The sequence below is a fragment of the Manacus candei genome, unplaced genomic scaffold (assembly GCF_025592945.1).
Source record: "Manacus candei isolate 608988 ecotype Guabito, Panama unplaced genomic scaffold, ASM2559294v1 h1tg000028l, whole genome shotgun sequence".
In the NCBI taxonomy this organism is placed as follows: Eukaryota; Metazoa; Chordata; class Aves; order Passeriformes; family Pipridae; genus Manacus; species Manacus candei.
Genome location: NW_026138076.1, coordinates 16,345,839 through 16,364,852, shown reverse-complemented (window position 1 = coordinate 16,364,852; position 19,014 = coordinate 16,345,839). Strand labels below are relative to the sequence as shown.

Genomic DNA, 19,014 nt, shown 5'->3' with positions numbered 1-19,014 from the left:
GCTCTTTTTATTTCATGTGTGCTCAAAATATTTATTCAGTTCTAAAAAATCTCTTGTAACTTTGTTGTTTATTTTTTTTAAGAAAGAGTTTAAATACTTTCTTCACTCTTAATGTAATTTCTATGCATTGAAGGTGAATTCCTGATTATTATGAGCTACTCATGGGTTGAAATTCTGCTTCACACACATGTAAGATGTTGAGACTTGGACAACATTGTCTCAGAATTCTCTTGAAGATTGTAAATGTACTGCAAACAGTAATGCTTTCATTTAATAGAGGAGAGTTGTGTATATCCATCTGTATACATGTCTTCTGTGGCTGGGACAAATGTAATCAGCTTGGTTTTGCTATGTCATGTTAATGCACAAGATGGATATCGAAGTGGTGTGCTTTGGATGTTGGTATACTTATAGTAGTTTCCATCCCTTGTTCAGTAGTGATTTGGTTCTTCTTACATTAACGTATATATTTCTTTGTAGAAATTTCAATTAAACTTCTTATCTTGTACAGTGGTATATTTTAGTTTTGTACACTGTATTTTGCACAGTGTTTTGGTGAGAGTATGTCTGAGTTGTTGGGAGGTAAAAACTGCCTAAGAATCTTACAAGTAGGTCATTTGTCTGATGTGTCAAATGTGGAGATTATAACTTCTACTTCATCTGACTAGGGGTGCATGTGTTGTTTTGATGTCATTGAAATCTCTAGTATGGAGGTCACTTGGAATTAGGGGGGCAAAGCCTTTCTAGAAAACAGTTTTTGTGCCTACTTACTGCTTTATTAGCTTTGTGATAATTCAGATGTCTTGGATATGCTTTTTGGATTTTAACTGTTAAAATTCCCTGTCGGGACAGTGGCTGTATTAGAGCAAGGAAGACTACCTCTTTCGGAGGTGGTTTTGTTAGATCTCTCTGTTACTGGACAAAGGAGCCCAATGAGGGAGAAAACCTGTAGCTACTGCTAGGAGGAGGAACAAATGGATAGATGCCTGAAAAACAGGTTGGATAAAGTGGAATTTCAGGACTCATAAGTGGCATCTTGAGGGGATGGCACCTCTGGAAGAAATCTTCTCCCATGTGTTAGGTAGGGAGAGGTGAGTAATGACGTTTCACATTCACTGCCTTCTGGCTGGATTTATATTAGCAAAGTATTTGAGGGAAGGCACATTGATTCTTTCCTCTTGCATCCCATAATTGGTTATTCTGAATAGTTTCTCTATTATCTGTCCTTTTTCTCATTTCTTTTTCTATTGTTGTTCCTACTGTGTGCCTCTGTAAAAAGCTACGTTTGATTCAACTGTGAAATTTCAGGTTGTCCCCGGGACATGGGCCCATTTTACTACAACAACTCTGATATTGTTAAATTTCTCAAACCAACCCAGTAAGCTATGAGGATCAGGCTAGAACTTAAGGCAATAGACTGTAAATTCAGAAGGTCTTACTCATGTGGTTTTTTTCTCCTTTTCTGTTAAAAATTCAAGGCTGAAAATGTTAAGGATGGAATTTCCATTAGTGGTCAGATAAGTCTTTACTCCTCTGGAAGGGTGGATATTGGCAAAACTCCCACTGATTTTGAGAAAGCCGTACTAGGCTGGACATTGCAAAGTTCTAATAAAAAAGTCTACTATATTTCTATAACGTAAGTTCTTAAAAAATTATGTAAATCAATGTATATATTATTTTTTCATGACAACTAAATATTTTCCCCATCTGTGTAATTATTTATCTTAGTCCCTTAGCTTCCCTTCTCTCACACAAACCGGAGAAAAGCCTACTTTCTGTAAGGGCCAGTGCAAACTCTTCTCTTCTGGAGAGGGTTAAGAGTTGTCTGTGAGCAGTCTGGAATTGTAGAACAATCCCTCAGATTCTTTTGGTGTCAATATGTTTAAGTATAATTTAATTTTATTATCATCTCACATTTTCTATACTTTTATATATTTTAATTTTTTTCCCCCAAATGCAGTTTGGGGATTTTTTTTTAGCTCGTAATGATTGCCTTAGAGCTTTTGCATGATCCTTTTGGATGATATAATCCACTTTGAGAAACATTGACTGAGGTCACTACTTCATGAATATATTACCCCAATTAGGAGTTTTAATGTGATGCTTTCAGCTTCAAGGGAGACCAGATTACAGGCCATCTGGCAAAGCAGAACATGCATATGATGTGGATAGCTAATGCTGTAAGAACTTAAATGCTTACCCTGTGGTTCAGTAGTGCCCTTTGTTAGAGGATGACTGAAGGGATACTATTTGGTGGCCAGGGCCTGAGGAGTTCCTTTTGTGCAGGATCCTTATTACAGTGGTTTGTGAGAGTCCAAAGATTTTAGAACTTATGCTGTTTGCTCTTATAATTGTATATATGTTCTCCTCTGTGTTCATCTACTTCAGCTAATTTGCTGACATTTACTAATTTTACTAAACAACATGGTTAGGAACTCAAAGCAATGGTAACACATAACTATTACTCTACTTTATTTTGTATATCTGCAGGCAAAGTGATCACTTTCAATGTTTTTCCAATTCTTTTGCAGGGTTTTCAACATCAAGCATTAAGTGTCTGAGATGCAAACATTTGTGCTCTTAGAACTTGGATTTGCAAAACCTTTAAACTGGTATAATCTTTGAAAGAATTGGTCCTGCTCTGTTGCTACCTCTGGCCTTTTGTTCTGTCCCTGCAATGTTTTTGCTTATACTGGCATGAACATTTGCATGACCAGACAGTGAATCAGATCAGGGAACCGATTCGAGTTGAAACTAATCTGGTATGGAAAAATAAAAGTTGCTGTTTGTTCTCCTTTCCACACCTCTATTTATGCAAGCAAGAAGGGGAAGGTGACCTGGGGATATGAAAGAACAGTCAAGTGGAAGAAATGGAGGACAGCTACTTTTCGTAGTAGCAGTGGTTACATGTTCTTGGAAATTACATCGTTGAACTTTCATTTATTTGTTCCATGCTCTGTGCAGACTTTTCAGGAAGCAGTTTTGACTCTGAAGCTGTGATTTCCAGGTGCACTTCTCTGGTGATGGTGGCAGCTGAAGTAGCAGTCACTGCTTGCTCTGGTTCCTGCCCCCACATTGTGTCAGTGTGAGGATATGTAGTAAACATGGACAATGGGGAAGCGCTCTGCTTCCTGAGGTGCGAGTTGTTGTCCACCTCTTCTTCCTTCCCCCAGCTGCTCAGGTTTTCTGATCTGGATCATTACATGGTGTGTGTTTAGATGAAGAGCTGTGGAGGTAATAGGAGCAAGAAAGGGAAACTTCTACTTCTGGCTTGACATGAATAGTCTAAGAGAATCCTGGAATGGATTCTGCTTTGCCTTCAGCACCCTATGTGTTCCTAAATAACTTACCCTCTTTACTTTCAGTTCCTATCTTCAGTCTCGGGAATAACAAGGCAAGTGGTTGTTTTCTGCATTACATTGATCTAGTTAACCTATAAAACAGGTACTCTCCTGTTAGTAATGTTTAGTGGCAAAAGTAGCAGAAAGAAACTGAGTGATGGTATTTGAAAGATGATGATAGGAAGGAATAGCTCTTCTCAGCCTAGTACAGTTTCAGACCATCACACTGCTTTCTTTTTGCCATTCTGTACTTTGTATTCAATATGATGTTTTTTCTCCCTGCCTTCCTCCCCAGCACTTTTTTTCAAAACAGAGTTGGACAACTACCTTCTCTGCTTCTGCGGCTCCTCCCTACTTAGTTTTAATTGTCCCCTTTGGAAGCATGAATGTACCTTTCCAGAAACAGCTTTCCATCACTGTTCATCCACAGAGAAAAATAAAATTGAGTCAGAGATGCTAAAAAAAAAGGCGAAGGGGTTTGTATCTGCTTAGCTCAAGAATAGAATTCATCAAAGGTTCCTCTTTGCTCACTTGGTGTCCTTCTTAAAATTTCAAAGCCTAACTATTTACCTACACTGTTTGATACTTACAGCACAATATTTTAACTACAGGTATTCTATTTCTTGTTGTAATCTTAAAGGTTTTCATGCTAGTTTATGCCTGTGCAAGTGGTTTATCTAACACAGGGACTTTTGTGGATAGACTGACTTTTCTCTGCTCCAGCCTGGGACTCTAATACATCTGCATCTATGAAAGTATGCCAGACTGTATTTTCAGAAAAGGAAGAAATCTGAAAATCCCACCATGAGTCTGCAATTACCAGTAGCTTGAGGGAGTCATGTATCATGATCGTAATTGTGCACTGTTTGTTCCCACAACCTACCACCATCTTCTGAGCAGAAGGTGACATGCAAACAATTATGAAGACTCTTTACTGTCAGCAAACACACATGGTGGAAACTCAAGTGCAGTATATCTTATCTTGAATCTTATTTGTAGGTAAGTGTCTTCTCTGTGCCCTGGCTATAAGAAGGGATTAGAGTAATTTGGTGCATGCTGGCTACAGAAGGGGGGCTCAAGCAATGAAGGCTTTGAATTAAAGATGATTTTACCTGCTGGCATTTATGTAAAGATCACACTTGCATCTTTTTCTAATGTCTTAGTTCTGCTAACCTTAGCAGTAGAATATTACCTACTTTCTTGATAATGTAGAAAAAGATGCTCAGAGTTTCTACAGCATTTTACTCTGAAATATATAAGCATATGTTACCTGATATCTCGAGGAATCTGATAGTAAAAGTCTTTGAATAAATCTTTCTTGCAAATCTGCTCATACTTACACAGTATAGCTGGAAAAAGTTCTCATTTTCTCTCTTTGCTCAAATTGAAACACAATTATTTTATGGAGAAGTGAAGAAGTATCTGGAAGAGAGGATTCCTTTTTTTGGGATGAAAGTTTGATGCAGGAAACAAACTGTAGAGACGTCAATTTTGAACATACTCTAAATAACCCAATTTTCATCCATGTCTCTCTTTACTTTTATAAGTATTTTTAAAAGCAGGAGGGAAAAAGGAATAAGAAAAAAAAAAGCATTCAGAAAGCATTTGCTATGTAAACAATAAAGTACATTCCTTTAGGCAGTCTAGTAACACTTGGTTATTCTCCCTGAAACTACTGCTAGTGCATTTGCTCCTTTGCTAAACATTAAGACTTGCATCTCAATTGCCTGCAATATTTGCTATACCATTTGAAGTACAATGTAGTAATATTTGCACTTTTTTTCCCTAAATGTAGTTTTGGTTTGCATGCAAAAGTACTGGAGATTTGAAAGCCAGTTTGTTTATCAAATAATGTGGGATATACTTGTAGAATAAACATATCCATAGTGATTATGTAATGTTGTTGATAAAACTGCTTTCACCACTCACCACTAAGCTAAGTCATATTATCCTGTGCTAGTTAGTATCAGACACCATTTTTCCTCTGATATGATACGTGGAAGGATTGGTTTTGGTTTTTTTGTGCCATCTGCAGACATTTTTGTGCAAGATACCATTGAAATCCTGATTCTCCTTTGCTGCGCCTGACCCTAGTTTGGCTGACCTGCAGCCCTTTTCCGGGGGCTTGCTCTCAGCATGCAGTAAGCTGATTTCCAGGTATCTCCTCCTTCTCAAACCACCTCTGTGGAGTAGAATGTACAGCAGAGGTATTGGGTGCTGTTGAAAAACCAGTATGGATTTAACTTGTGTACTTTCTTCAGCCACTGGGTTCAGGAGAGGCTCCAGTGAGAAGGGATCCTGAATGTAGTCAGTTGTTGGGTTTACAGTTTTGAGGCCTGTCTTATTCTCTTGAAGGTGGAGTTCTGTTTGGTTGGAAGGAGTAGTCCTGCAATTATTATGCAAGATAACCAGAGATGTTATCTTGCATAATAATCAGGTGTAATGGAGTTATCTTTTCATCAGTTAATCTTTCAGGCAGAGAAATTGCCACCCTGATGCAGGGTGTCTTGCTCAGCTGTGACATGCAGTAGTTCTGCATCAGTTAGAACTACCCTCTTTTCAGGACTTAGCCAGTGCAGTTTTGCTTCCTCTTGTCTGGTAGTTCTGGTTTCCAGGTTTGGAAATTTTCCTGTAAGTGAAATTTTCTAGTATATGAGGAAGAAGGTGCATGGTACTGATGAGTAGATCCATATTTAAGAATCCAGTGGATCTGTAAGTAGGCTTACTGCTGCTAAAAAAAAAAAACTATTGCCCCAGCTGTGTAGTTCTTCCTTTATACTGGCTCATTGGACCTTTGTTAGCATATCACAACTCACTTAACCTGCCAGAACATGATGCATCTGCTTTTATGTTATCTTCTGGAGCCAGTTAGTGTTTGGGTGGGTTTAGTACATAAAACAGGTTTTGCACTGGATTGAGTTAGCACCAAAGACTGTGTAAAAGAGAACTTGTGAATGTGTAATGTTGGGGAGTGTGGGTTTGAGGTGATATGGTGGAAACCATCACTGCCAAAAAGGAGAGCTATTGCACAGCTCCAGCTGTGGTGTGCAACTCCCCTCTGCTCTCCTTTCTAGAGATCTTAGGTCTCTGGTCCTCATTTCTTGCCAGGTCAGTTGGAATAGCCTCTCTTTGGAGATGATGATTCTGCAACATTTACAAACTGGAATAATATGGGCATGTGTTTAAATGGATGAGAATTCTCTCTTCAGAGTGAAAAGTATGTAATGATTTTTGTCTCCTCTTGCTGTGTATTTGTCCTCCTCAAGTAGCAATTTAGCATATATGGCTTTTGTTTTTCCACATTGGGTTGCTTGAGACTACTTGTTCTCTAACTGTGTTGCCTAAATGCAATGTGTCTAACTGAACATTATTTACATGTGGGTTGTTCTAGACCCAGCCAGTGCTATTATTTTTTTTTTTGGCAAGGGGAGATGTTGGAAACTATTGCTTCCACATATTGTTAATCCTGTAGTAAAATGTTCAATTCTCTCATGTCTCACAGTAGGGTGCCAAGGAGCCATTCCCTTTCCTGTGGGATTTTCTAGTGGGATTTTAATTTCGTATTTTATGGAAATAAGATCTACTGCTGATAAGGTAATAGTTTCCTTCTGTTCAAGTAGACTGTAAAATTTTGGCAGAGCTGCTTGATAGTAGACAGGAACATAACGTATGAAAATATCTCATTTAAAAACATTGACATGCCTTACTATTGCCTGTATTCCATGTATAATATATATCCTGTGTATAATTACACAGAGCATGCATAACATTGCTGCCCTTGAAGCACATTCCAGCCAAAAGAATAAACAAAACTTTCAAGGCAGAAAGTCAGTCCTGGCATTTTGATTTTGAATTATTGTTTGGGCCAGCTTTTTTGCTGAGTTTAAGTACATGAAACCTATCTGGCAGTGACCCAAGAAGAGTGCATTTCATGAATAGCAGTATGATTAAAGCCAGCACAGCTTCCTCTTCTGTGTTACAGGGCTATGATCATTTCACTGCACAATAACGTTCTTGGGTGGAGCGTTGCCATCCTGCCGTTTGTGCAGTTCCGCTGGGCGAGACCACAGAATTTCCCCCCTAATCTGGGTAGTCATTCAGTTCTTTAAAAATAGGAGGAAATAAATTGCTTGTTTATTATTTTTTCATAAATTTATTAACTATGCACTTGCAGTAATTTGTTTCAAGTTAAATTAATTGGTTTTAAACTAAGATCTCATAATAGAATTGAGTAATTTTGCTTTGCAAATGGCTTTGCCAAACGATTACACAAACCAATGCAAATTAGGAATGTGTAACCTGAATATTACTCTCACCACCACCTTCTCATTCTGTTACTATGGATCATTATTTTTGCATTGTGGTTGGACAGAGGAAGTTGTTTTATACAATTTTTTTTTTAATTGAAGTGATTGTCTTCATAGGGCCTGATGTACAACTCTTAGTTGTTTAAAGATCCATTTGAGGTAGGTTCCTTTAGTTCATACCTGTGTTTCTGTAGAAAGTTTTGGAGAGGCCCTGCCAAAGGGGATGGTTTGTCATTCTCCACTGCTAACGATTGAAGTCCAGTTTACATTTTCTAGAACAGATGCAACTCTACAGCTCTATCTACTGTTCATTACCAGTGCTTACTCCTCACCTGATGTGCAGAAATAACATCTTCCCATCCACGTAGCTAGCAATCTGCTGCGTGATTCGTATGTGCCGCAGACAAGGTTATAAGGCATCCTGTTGCAGTCACCAGTGGAAACATTTATCTGCCTTATAAAAGGAATGAGATCTCCCTAATTTATTTTACATCAGCTGTTGAATAATAAGGGTAGGAAAAAGTTTGGATGTTCTTTGTGATTTAAATCTCACTTTGGTTTAAGCATGAAGGGCTTCACAACTCATTTCTGAATGTTCAGCAAGCCGCTCCCTCAATGACTTGCATGTTAACTATCCCAATAATATTTTTGTGCGTACAAGTTTGACCTTAACAGCAGGTGCTTGAAACATTCTTGTCCAAGGAAAAAAATCCTTATCTTTCTGAGGCTTTACTCTGAGAAGTATAAATATTTGGTTTTGAAAGAACCCTGCTTTTAAAAAGAAATTGTTGGCTCCTGGAAGGTCCATGTGCTCAAATGAACATACTTTTCAAAATGCAGCGCTGCAGTACCAGAAATATTGTCCATAGTTCTGTCTTTGGGGTTTTTTTTGTTCTGAGGGGTAAACCTACTGATTAAAATGGAAATGATTGAGAAGTGTATATATATACACACACACACGCATACATGAACAACTTGCCAAACAAGTGATATGCTTTTTTGGGTACAGTGAAAAATATTCAAAGTCTTCTCTGTTTGGTAAAAGTTGAGTAACAATTCTGGGATAGTCATTACACACTGCTTTGCTTTTTCCATAATGATGTATTTTCACAACTGAGTGTTTGTTCTGGAATAAAATATGTAGATAGAATCGGCTGAGAGTAATTTGACCCGTCAATGTACCTACAGAGGCAAATACCCAAACCTTGGTATGCTGAAGTTACAGTGCGCAATTTTTAAAATGCAGGGTCACCTTTAACTCATTTATGACTATCAGTATAAAAGTTCTAAATATATCAGTATAAAAGCTCATATATAATCATAGTATTGTTTTGTGCTTGCAGCTTGAGGAGACAAAAAGAAAGTGTCGGATTGTATTTGTCAGCAATACAAAATAATCTGTTGTTGATCAGCTTTGTCCTTCTCTTGCAGTTGCAAGGACAGGGCATCTGTAGGCCACATTTTAGAACTCTGCAGGCTACATTTGGTCTTTGGGCTGCATGTTGAGCAATCCTCACTTAAAACCTACAAAGCAATTACCTACAACATGCTCGAAGATGAGACCTTCCAATCTTGTAAGATTATTTGGTGGCTGCTGGTTGCACTCTTAAAACACAATCACATCATTACATTCTTCTAAGAAACCACCATAACTGCATTTATCGTATTTGATCATTGACCCATGAGAATCCTGCTTCATGCTCTTCATCCTGCTTCACAAAAAAGGACAACTCTGGAAACCAGCACTTCTTATCTTGTGTAAATAACTGTGAATGTGGAGTGTGTTAAAGCACAACAACAATAAGTGGGCACAGATAGGAACATGTGTTGCCCATTTAGGAGAGAAAAGGTATTGATTTGCTTCTTTGTGTTCCCAAATATCTTTGTGTAAAAGAGCAGGTGGCTATGTGTATGTGTGTCTGTAGCTATAGTTAGTTTTTTGGAGAGAGTGTTCCTGTTAGGGTTATTGAAAAACCAACTGTGTATAAAGCTTCTCTTCTTTAATCTTTTATGCACCACACTTGGATTTACGTGGTTTATACTCTCTGTGCATCCACTGTGCACATCTAAGAAATGGCTTTCCCAGGTAGATAAGTCACATTTGTAAATGATAGACGGAGGGTGTTTGTGTATCAGTAGTTCCATAGATATTGTCAGTTTAGAATGCTACAGGGTTAGTTTTACAAAATGCTGCTTTTCTTTGCATGTCTTTATGTGATATTATCAAGAGAAAAGGCTTTTTAAAAACTGGTAGTTAGTATTGGAAATTGTTATTAACCAGAACCTGCCCTTATCAGCTTTCACTGTTACAAAACCTGTTCTCATATATGGAGTTTAAAGTGTGCCTTCTCCCAAGAGTACACTTCAGCTACCGTTTGGAGCAGTCATATTGATTCTACTGCAGTTCTTTTTCCTCTCCATGTCTTCAGCCACTTGTTCCCTTCCCCTCTCCCCCCCGCCCTGCATTGGTTTTCACAGTAAAGCAACTCAAAAGACTAAAGAGGTAGAAATCTAACCCAGAGAATAAACATCCCTCCTACTTTTTGCAGAAAAATTCTGAAGTAAATACTTTGCACTTAAATACTTTGGTACTGAATGTTAGTTTTTATCTCTGTAGATCTCTGCAGATTTACAGTATGTGACCTAGGAAGTTAGGTGCACATTTGCATTTAGATTTCAAACTTTTCGTGGCTATGTCTTATGAGAATGTTTTTGTACTTACTACAGCTTTTAAAGGAAGTATATTCATTGTACAACTTCAAAAAGTGCTGAACTAAGGGAGATAAGGTTGAACATTCAACCACAATTCATCCTCTTCGTATGTTTACGTTAAAATAAAATCTTAAAACCTGCAGTTATATTGATCTTATCATATACCTTCTTAATATATACCACTATGTATGTCTGAGCCTCTTGTCTACATATCTTACGCAAGTCTGTCTTCTGTGTGGCTGCTGGAGTTAAAATGCTTGACCTGAAACCTGTCATGAATTAAAGGCCTGTTCCAGCCTACTCATTTATATTACCTGACTAGTCAGTGAAAAGGAGACACCTCAAAAAACCAGTTTGGTCCCAAATATCTTGGATACATGTCTTTGATGGAGTAAAGTACCCTCTGAGGGCAGCCCTCTCTTATCTATTGACCGTAAAAGGAAGTTGTGTATTGGATCAGATGTCTAGAAGGAATAGGGATAGAGTTAAGTGAGATGTTCTGGAGAGTTAATGATCTATTGGTTCAGTTATAGGGGGAAAAATAAAATTGTTTTTGCAGAGTGAAAGGAGAGAGATAACCACTAAAATCATACATAACGTATGGCTGTAAAAATTAATGAAGCGGGGAGGAAGGGGGTTGAAAAACTGTAATAGCTAAGATTGATTTTAATTTTTGTACAGAAATGCATTAAATTTTAAGATGTCATTGAAAGACTTTGTTGATCCCATTATTTCCAAATACTCTGATGCAAAAAAATTTTTTTTTTTGAGTTTTAGGATGTTACTAATTCAAAATTGAAGACACGGGAATGATCTACATAAGCATTTGCCTATTGTACCTTACATTCTAATTTTGTAACTGATCCCTTAAGTACTGTTTCTTACACACACTGTTGTAGCAGGCAAAGTCAAGCACCTGCTCAATAGCCAAACTCTAACTGTGGATTACAGCAAAGAAGCAGTTTTAGTTGTCAATGGGTTTCAGCAGAGGTCTCTTTAAATCCTTTATTTTATTCCTATAAAGAAACAACACAAATAGAAGATCCCAGGAAACAATGGCGTCAAGAACAAGAGAGAATGTTAAAAGATTATCTTATGATAGCCCAGGATGCTCTCAGTACTCAGAAGGAGCTGTACCAGGTGAAAGAACAGAGACTAGCACTTGCACTGGATGAGTATGTACGGTTGAATGGTGCCTACAAAGAAAAGTCAAGCTCTCGTACAAGCTGTAAGTACGGTTTAGAGTACAATGTAACTCCTTTGATCTGTGCCTTGCAGGGGATCCTGTTTCTCTTTAGGATGAGTTTTAAAGATTTGCTATGAACACCTTGTACTCTGGCTTTTTTAGAGATAGCATCCCTGCATTATTTATTTATTTAATAGAAAGGTATTCTGCTGGCGAGAACCCTCTTCTCTCTGGTACAATTGAACTCCTTTGAGCCATGATTTAGAACAGTTGGCTCTGAAATCTGTTTTGTTATGCAGTTTGTCAGGACAAAATTCTGCTAGATCTAGGTTCAAAGTAAATAGGATCTCTCGCCTTCATGTCTGCATGATCCTACTGTGTTGACAGGTGTCTGTGATAGACCAAGAAAGGAATTTGTTACTGATTTATAAGAAGACCAGGCAATAATTCTGTAGCCTGTGTGCTGTGACCAGGGGTGAAGCAGAGATACACATCACAGTGTTGGGCAAGGAATCAGCACACAGTAAAGCACTGTCAAAGGCCTGTTATTGGCCAAACAGCTCTCTTAGAAGTAGATAGTGTGATAAGAGTAGCACGTACATCTGCAGAAGGACTGAGTACCAGGCTTCTGAATAAATCTGCTTTCCAGAGATCTCCTTAGAAATTACAACTTTCAGGAAGGAAGTGATCACAAGATGGCACACAGGATAGAAAGCCAGGGAGAATTAGATGCTACTTTAGGATCCTGGGATAAGTAAATAAGAAATGCCATACAGTAGTAGGGGAAGTAAGAGGAAAATTTTGATTATTCATTAATTATTGCCATGCTGCAATGCTGACTACTCTATAAAGGCTTCATTATATGTTTTTCTGCAAATTGTAGTTTTTGATCAATGTGGATTCATCCAGGAAGGGACCAATTAGTGATTTAAAAGTACTTAAATATTTGTCTTTTTTTTTTTCTGTCTTTTTAAAAAAAGTGTTTTCGGGCTCCTCATCAAGCACAAAGTATGACCCTGACATTCTGAAGGCTGAAATCTCCACTACGAGATTAAGGGTGAGAGTACTTAACTCATATTCATTTGGATTCTCTCTGCAAAGTTTATGACTGTAGAATAAGCATAACTTGAACTGGCAGTTGTATCTTGTACCCTGGTACTGAAACTTCCTAATATACTAATTAGATACCATTCAGAGGTTTTAAATTAATTTTTAAAGCTGTCCCTGGTACTTTCAAGTAATGCATTTTGGGGAACCTTTGACAGATATGCTGAATAGATGTGGGTTTAAATAAATCTCATAACTATTTTCAGTTATATGCTTTTGTGTTTCTAAAAGAAATAGTAAAAATAAAAACGTAATAGCCAAGGTGAGCTGCAGCTAGATGACTTTTTACACAACCTTTCTTCTGTTAGAATTGCATCATAAGCTACATGAACTGCCTCAGAAGTTTCTGTTGGTTAGAAAAACACTTTTCAATACAGTGTGAAACCTCTCTCTGTTTTGTCAAAATGTAACAATTCAGATCAAGGATGAAAGTTTGTGTCTGCATGTTGAAATTGCTAATGAACACAAATCCATTATTTGGTCAACTGTGTTTGGTATGGTCACTAACAGACTGTAAAGAACTTTCATTCACAGTTTAGTCTCTAGTGAATTTGTCTTGAATAAGGAGGAAATGATGTGGAAGACATTTAAAATATGTATATAGGGAGTTCATTTATTTCAACTACAGCATATAATGCTCTATGGATATCTTAGACTTTCTGTAGTTAATAATGAAAAAAGTTAAATCAAACCATTTAAAAACCATTAAATCAAACCAGGTTAAAAAGACAGCACCTCACAGCATATCTCTTCGATGTGGCCTGAAATACAGACTGGGGGAGCAGAAGCAGCACAAGGAACAGCATTTACTCAGCTCTTCCATTGCCCCCTCCTGGTTTCTGCACAGAGCAGCACTCATAGAAGCCTCAGAGAGTAACATTCTCCTTCACCTAGAATAAGAGTTGTGATTAGGAATCTAAACAATTAATGTTTAAAAGGAACTGTGGAATAGTTCATTAAAATTTTAAACCTCAGTATAAATCAGGGATGGAATTTACTCTAAAACTGGTGTCTGGATGTTGCCTTCCTGCCTACTGAACACGTTTCTCCTTAACAAACTCAATTTGTAGTCCCTTATCCTTTAAGGAGAAGGGACGGTGGCTAGTGAGGGAACTTATTTTAATGCTGGAGGAGGTGGGAGGAAAGATTTTGTAAATTTAGTAGGAAGAATCAACAGCAGTAAGGAACAAGAAAGAAGAGACAAGGTGATAACTTATTTCTAAAATGAGTGGAACAGTAACAGATGTTTCCTTTGGCAAGGCAATCACTAGTATATTTGGGAAATTAACAATGTTGTTGAAGAACACAACACATGACCAAATTTAAATATAGTCACCTACAGGTCAGACATGGTCCTGTGCTCACTTTTTGCCACTACCACTGACTGCAGATCTACAATTTGCTCACCAAGGAGAGAGTCAGATGTGTTAATCACAGTAATATGTTTTTTGGAGGTGCTTTCCTCTCTTCATTGTTTCTTGGAGTCAAGGAGTCTAATATCCTGCTGGTTCCCAACACCTGATTTGTTGGCGTTGCAAAGTCCTGCATATGTGGCTAAAATAGGTGACCTGAATCTTGTCTGCAGAGTTTAGAAGGGTGCAGTCCAAGAATATCTGTATCAGCGTAAAGTGTGTTGTCATCCATCCAAAGCCACTGGATATGAAAATTGATATAAGAAAAAGTGGAACCCTGTGATGCTAGGGCTGGAAAGTGGTTTTCATGGAAGATGGCAAGAGAGGTATGGCTGTTATCATAGTTTACCCTTATTTGAATGTTTGAGGATGCTTGCTAATATGCCACCTTTGGGCATTTTGCAGTATATGCATGCATGGACTTAATGAGAAACAAAGTTAGTCATTAGTAAGCTGCTAGCCAGTTACTTAGAATTTGCACATTGTTTAGTGAACTATCGGGTCAGTTGTACTAAACCTGTTTCTCTCTCTCACAGTATCTGAGGATTACTGGTATCATCAGGTTAGTGGTGGCTGGAGGGGGGAAACTCAGCATTCAAGGAAGTTCTGAGTTGGCCTTTGGCCTTTTCCTTGTTAGCTGTGCATAATATGCCCGTGCACAATATGGAGCCTTCTGGATACATGAATTGCTTATTGTGCAATAGTTTGTGGAGAAAATATGACAGAAATCAGATAGCTATTAAATGAAATAAGGAGAAGAAAGATCTTTCTCACCAGATTAAAATTGAAGGATCTGATCCTACAGTGGACTTTGAGTGGGCCCATTCGGGGTCTTAATTAGTAATCATTAAGATAACTCAAACAGCACAAAGCATATGTGATCACAGTAAGTTTTATGCATATGCAGCAAGCAAGTAGGGAAGGCACCTTTATAAAATAATAAGGGGGGGGCAGGGGCAGGGTGGTCGTGTTCCATTAGTACTCAAGTGCTGGGAATAGAAGGGGCTTAGCACAAGAGCCTGCTTGAAGATGCAGTTAGAAGGAGGAAGCGAGAGACCTGTTAGGTGACTGAGGATGATGTGCAGAAGCAGTAGGAAGGGGATGAATGTTAAAAGAAGTGAAGAGCTGTGAAAAACCAGGAATTATATGAAAGTTTTGAAGGTGAAGACAATGAGCCTAAAAATAGTTTAATGCAGGTATGATGCAGTAAACACATTCTATATTATGATGTAGGTCACATCCTTCTAGGATAATGCGCCCAACTCACATTTCTTGATAATGAAATGATGATGAAGTACAGCAGAGAACACTCAGAAGATGTTCTTGAGGAAAATGTAATGGTTTCTGAGAGATCCAGTCCTCTAAGTTGAAATCAAGTGTGCCTTCTGCTATTACTGTAAAATCACATTTCTGATTTTAAAAGAAATAAGTTTTCTGTATTTTTCAGAAAAATTCATAGTTGTTTCATATTTTACACATCACTTTACCTGGAACATTTCCCTTTACCTTGATCAGAACACTTGAGAGATTACTCTTGGGGTTTTCATTCTAGTCAAGGAAGAAATAGTTAAAGAGCACTGAATGTGTACTTAGAGACATTGTGTATTTATTGTGATAACTATTCAGTATAGTCAAAATAAAAACAGTTTTCTGTCAAGTAAAGCAACTAGTATGATAGTTTCCAAAAGCCTGAACCTTAAACCTCATCCAGAGAACAGATTTTGCTTTGGAGAAAATGGAGATTAAAAGCATTCTATTTCTGTCGCAGAAAGTTCATTAACCAGAAACTACGAACTTGAATACCTAAGTATCATTCATAAACCCGTATGAAGGCTGTGCAAATCACTAGTTATTTTAGAAATTTAAAGAATTTTAAGTCTTTTGGAAAGCTTCAGCAGCTGCTGGTGCTCAGTACTTTTAGTTGCCTGGCATGTTGGGAATCTCACTTTTTTTTTCTTCTTTTAATTTGAAAAATATCAGCAAGTAGGAATTCTATCAGAATTTGGATACAAAACATTTTGGAGACATATTTTGAAGTTAATTTCAGTTAAAGTGGTCTAAATTCTGAATATAATAAATTTTTCAAAAGTGTTGGATATCTGAGGACCTTATGAAAACAAGCAAGAATTTCTCGGTGGTAGGTGACAGCAGGGGTCTTTCAGCTTTTCCCTTTTTTCACCCTAATGATTGGAAAATTAGAAAGTGTAACAATATCTGGCTAACGTGTGTGGTACAAACAAGCCAGATATAGATGTATGAATACCAAAATCTGGTACTCTGCACTTCAAGGAGACATTTGTCTGTATGTGTATGCTGATAATTCATTTGTGTTTAAGTGCATTCCTTTTTGGGTACTCCAGAAATTTTGTTTCAAACATTTGGAAAATATGGCATTAAAAATTAAATGGAGGATTTTTTATTCAATCTTGATTCATAAATATTTTGTAATGTACTCATATTTGCTGACATCTGAAATAGCAATATTAAGATTAAGAAGCAATTGACCATACAAATTCAGGGAAAGTAGAGAATGTTTTTCCAAGGATATTTCGATTAAATAGACATGTATATTTGTGATCCATATGTGTTTAGTGATTGTTGTCTTTGAACTCAACGAGTGTAAATTATATATTTAGGGATCCAGTGTCTGGAAAGCTGTATAAGAAAGGATGGTTCATAGGGGAAAAAAAGAGTCTTTTACACTGTCTTTTACAGTGCAAATTACTTGAGAGCTTCCAAGAATGAAAAAGTGAAAATATAATAAGCCTAAAAGTAAACAGGCATGTCCCTGTAGGACAGTTGGAATGCATGCTTAACAAGTGAGAAGTAAATTACTTGTTAAAGTTCTCTCAGGTTTAATAACACAGTGTGGTATCAATACAAATAAGGAATGTGATTTAATCTGCTTGTGTCCCTTTAATACTAAAGCATGTTGCCCATAGACATCAGGAAGAGAACAGATCCTTTTTTTTTTTTTAATGTGTGTCAGTAGAGCAATTTACTCTTTTTCTCTTATCTGATGTAGAGCATACAGTAATTGTTCAAAGCCATGTGTTACACCATTTAACAAGAGGAATTTTCTAACTCTTGCTTTGATTTAACACACAAGGTTAAGAAGCTGAAGAGGGAACTCTCTCAGATGAAGCAAGAGCTGCTGTACAAGGAACAGGGCTTTGAAACACTGCAACAGTGAGTAAAAGAAAATAGTAGAAACTGACGTAATTCAGACACCTAAGTTCTTTTTTTTTTTGGCATGGAATTGAATCCATTTTATCTGAGAGAAATATTGTGGGGAAACAGGGGAACCTAGTAACTCTTTTTGTTGTAGTTAGGAAGCAGGAAATCTGTAGAAATGGCAAACCTTTTGTGCAAGTGTCAACATGAGAAATCTGTCTCCCCTCTTATTCTTTTTCATGAGGTAGCTTGTGTTGCAGAGAGGCAGAAAGAAGGGTGGTTAAGGGTCCGTAGGATTAAATTAGCTACTTTGTGTGTCCCATTTAAAGTTACTTTTTTTAAATTTTGAAAAAGTAATTAGGTCTGTCTTTCCTCCTTCCTCACCCTTGAGCTCAAAAGAGATAGAGAGAAGGGTGCTGTTCTTGGAGGTATGAATGGTACACAACTGTGCAGGGTTTTAAATTAGTCACAATTTGAGGATTAGAGACCTGGCTTTCTTTGTTCCAGTTGCTGGAATGCCTGGTGTCCAAAGGGCTGATGCTGAACCGGATGAGCTTTCTGGATGTTTAACCAACTGGATTATTAGGGAATGATTTTTTTTCAGTCTGAGCAATCCCTGCTGCTCCTGACTTATAAAATTGGGCCCTAAAATATTAAACATTACTGGAACTGTCACCACAAAGAACTTGCTGCAGAGGAAACTTTGCTAACAAGTGTGTTTTCTTGACTAATGTGAAGAGAAATTTATTAATGCTAGTTGTTTTCTGTAGTATGTACTCATACATTAAGGATACATTTACAGTAAAATGCTGAGCTGTTTGCTCTTAGCTCACTAGTTCCAGTAGCAAAAGCAATGTTGCAGCATTAGTGTAATATTGTCTGGAATCATTTACCCTTTTCCTCAGGACCTCCTGTGTTTGGCAGGATGCTGTCAGATAAGTAATAATCTCTATCCCGGAGAGCTTGAGAAATACATACAGAAAATGGACAAAAGGTGGGAAAAAGGAAGAGCATTTCCATATTCTAGATAGAGGACTAAAATGCAGAGAAGTGATTTGCAAAGGATGACAGAGCATCTGTGTTTGGAGCTGAGTGATTGGAGTTCATTTCCCAGTTTTAATCAAAACACCTTGTAAGCTATTGCCTGTGTATTTTAATAGATCACTTCTAAAAAATAGGCATTTTTTTAACTGTGAGAAAGAAAATCTGGTGTAGGAAGTGACCAGTCATAATCAGAAACATGTCAAAATGGATGAAAAATGTGGGGGTTTTATATGAAGAGTTTGAAGTCAATTTGGGACTGAAAACTCTCAGCACCTAAGGAGGATCCTTCTTCATTTTGACTTAAACAGAAATGTAAGATTTGTCTGTTATTTAAATATAAAAAGACCAGCAAGGATAGATGATTGAATTTAACCGTAAATCGGATCTCATTTGTAGTAAAATTTGGAAGAAGAAAGACGTATTGATTCTAAAGCTTAAGGTAATAAAAACTCATGCTGCTGTCCCAGGATTAAAGGTTAGCCAATCATGCTGATTTTATTATATTAATTCAACAATGAAGTATTGTTTTAAAGCAGCTTGCTCACAAGCCATTTTGACAGGAATCCAAAGCATGTTTCAGAAACTGTCAACAGCATTCCACAGAAACACAATGGACGTTTGTTTTTAAAATTCAGTCAGCCACTTTCAAACAGTACTAATCCCATTAATTTAAAACAGGATGATGGAATATCTTACATGTCAGAGATCCTTCTTGTCTATCTTAATTATAT

General features: G+C 37.4%; 1 protein-coding gene across 4 annotated transcripts in view; it reads left to right on the top strand.

The window, feature by feature from the left end:
* WWC2 (WW and C2 domain containing 2) overlaps positions 1 to 19,014 on the top strand; it is a 104,377-nt gene that overhangs the window by 39,234 nt on the left and 46,129 nt on the right. For 2 of the 4 annotated variants that reach the window (XM_051790418.1, XM_051790417.1), the window contains exons 3-5: positions 11,385 to 11,588; positions 12,527 to 12,603; positions 17,175 to 17,254. The exons of 1 other annotated variant lie outside the window; for it this stretch is intronic. In XM_051790418.1, coding sequence (XP_051646378.1) covers positions 11,385 to 11,588; positions 12,527 to 12,603; positions 17,175 to 17,254 — 361 coding nt within the window. Of the gene's footprint in view, positions 1 to 4,700; positions 6,936 to 11,384; positions 11,589 to 12,526; positions 12,604 to 17,174; positions 17,255 to 19,014 lie in introns of those variants that run through there. One more of the 4 variants, XM_051790419.1, reaches the window with a different exon arrangement.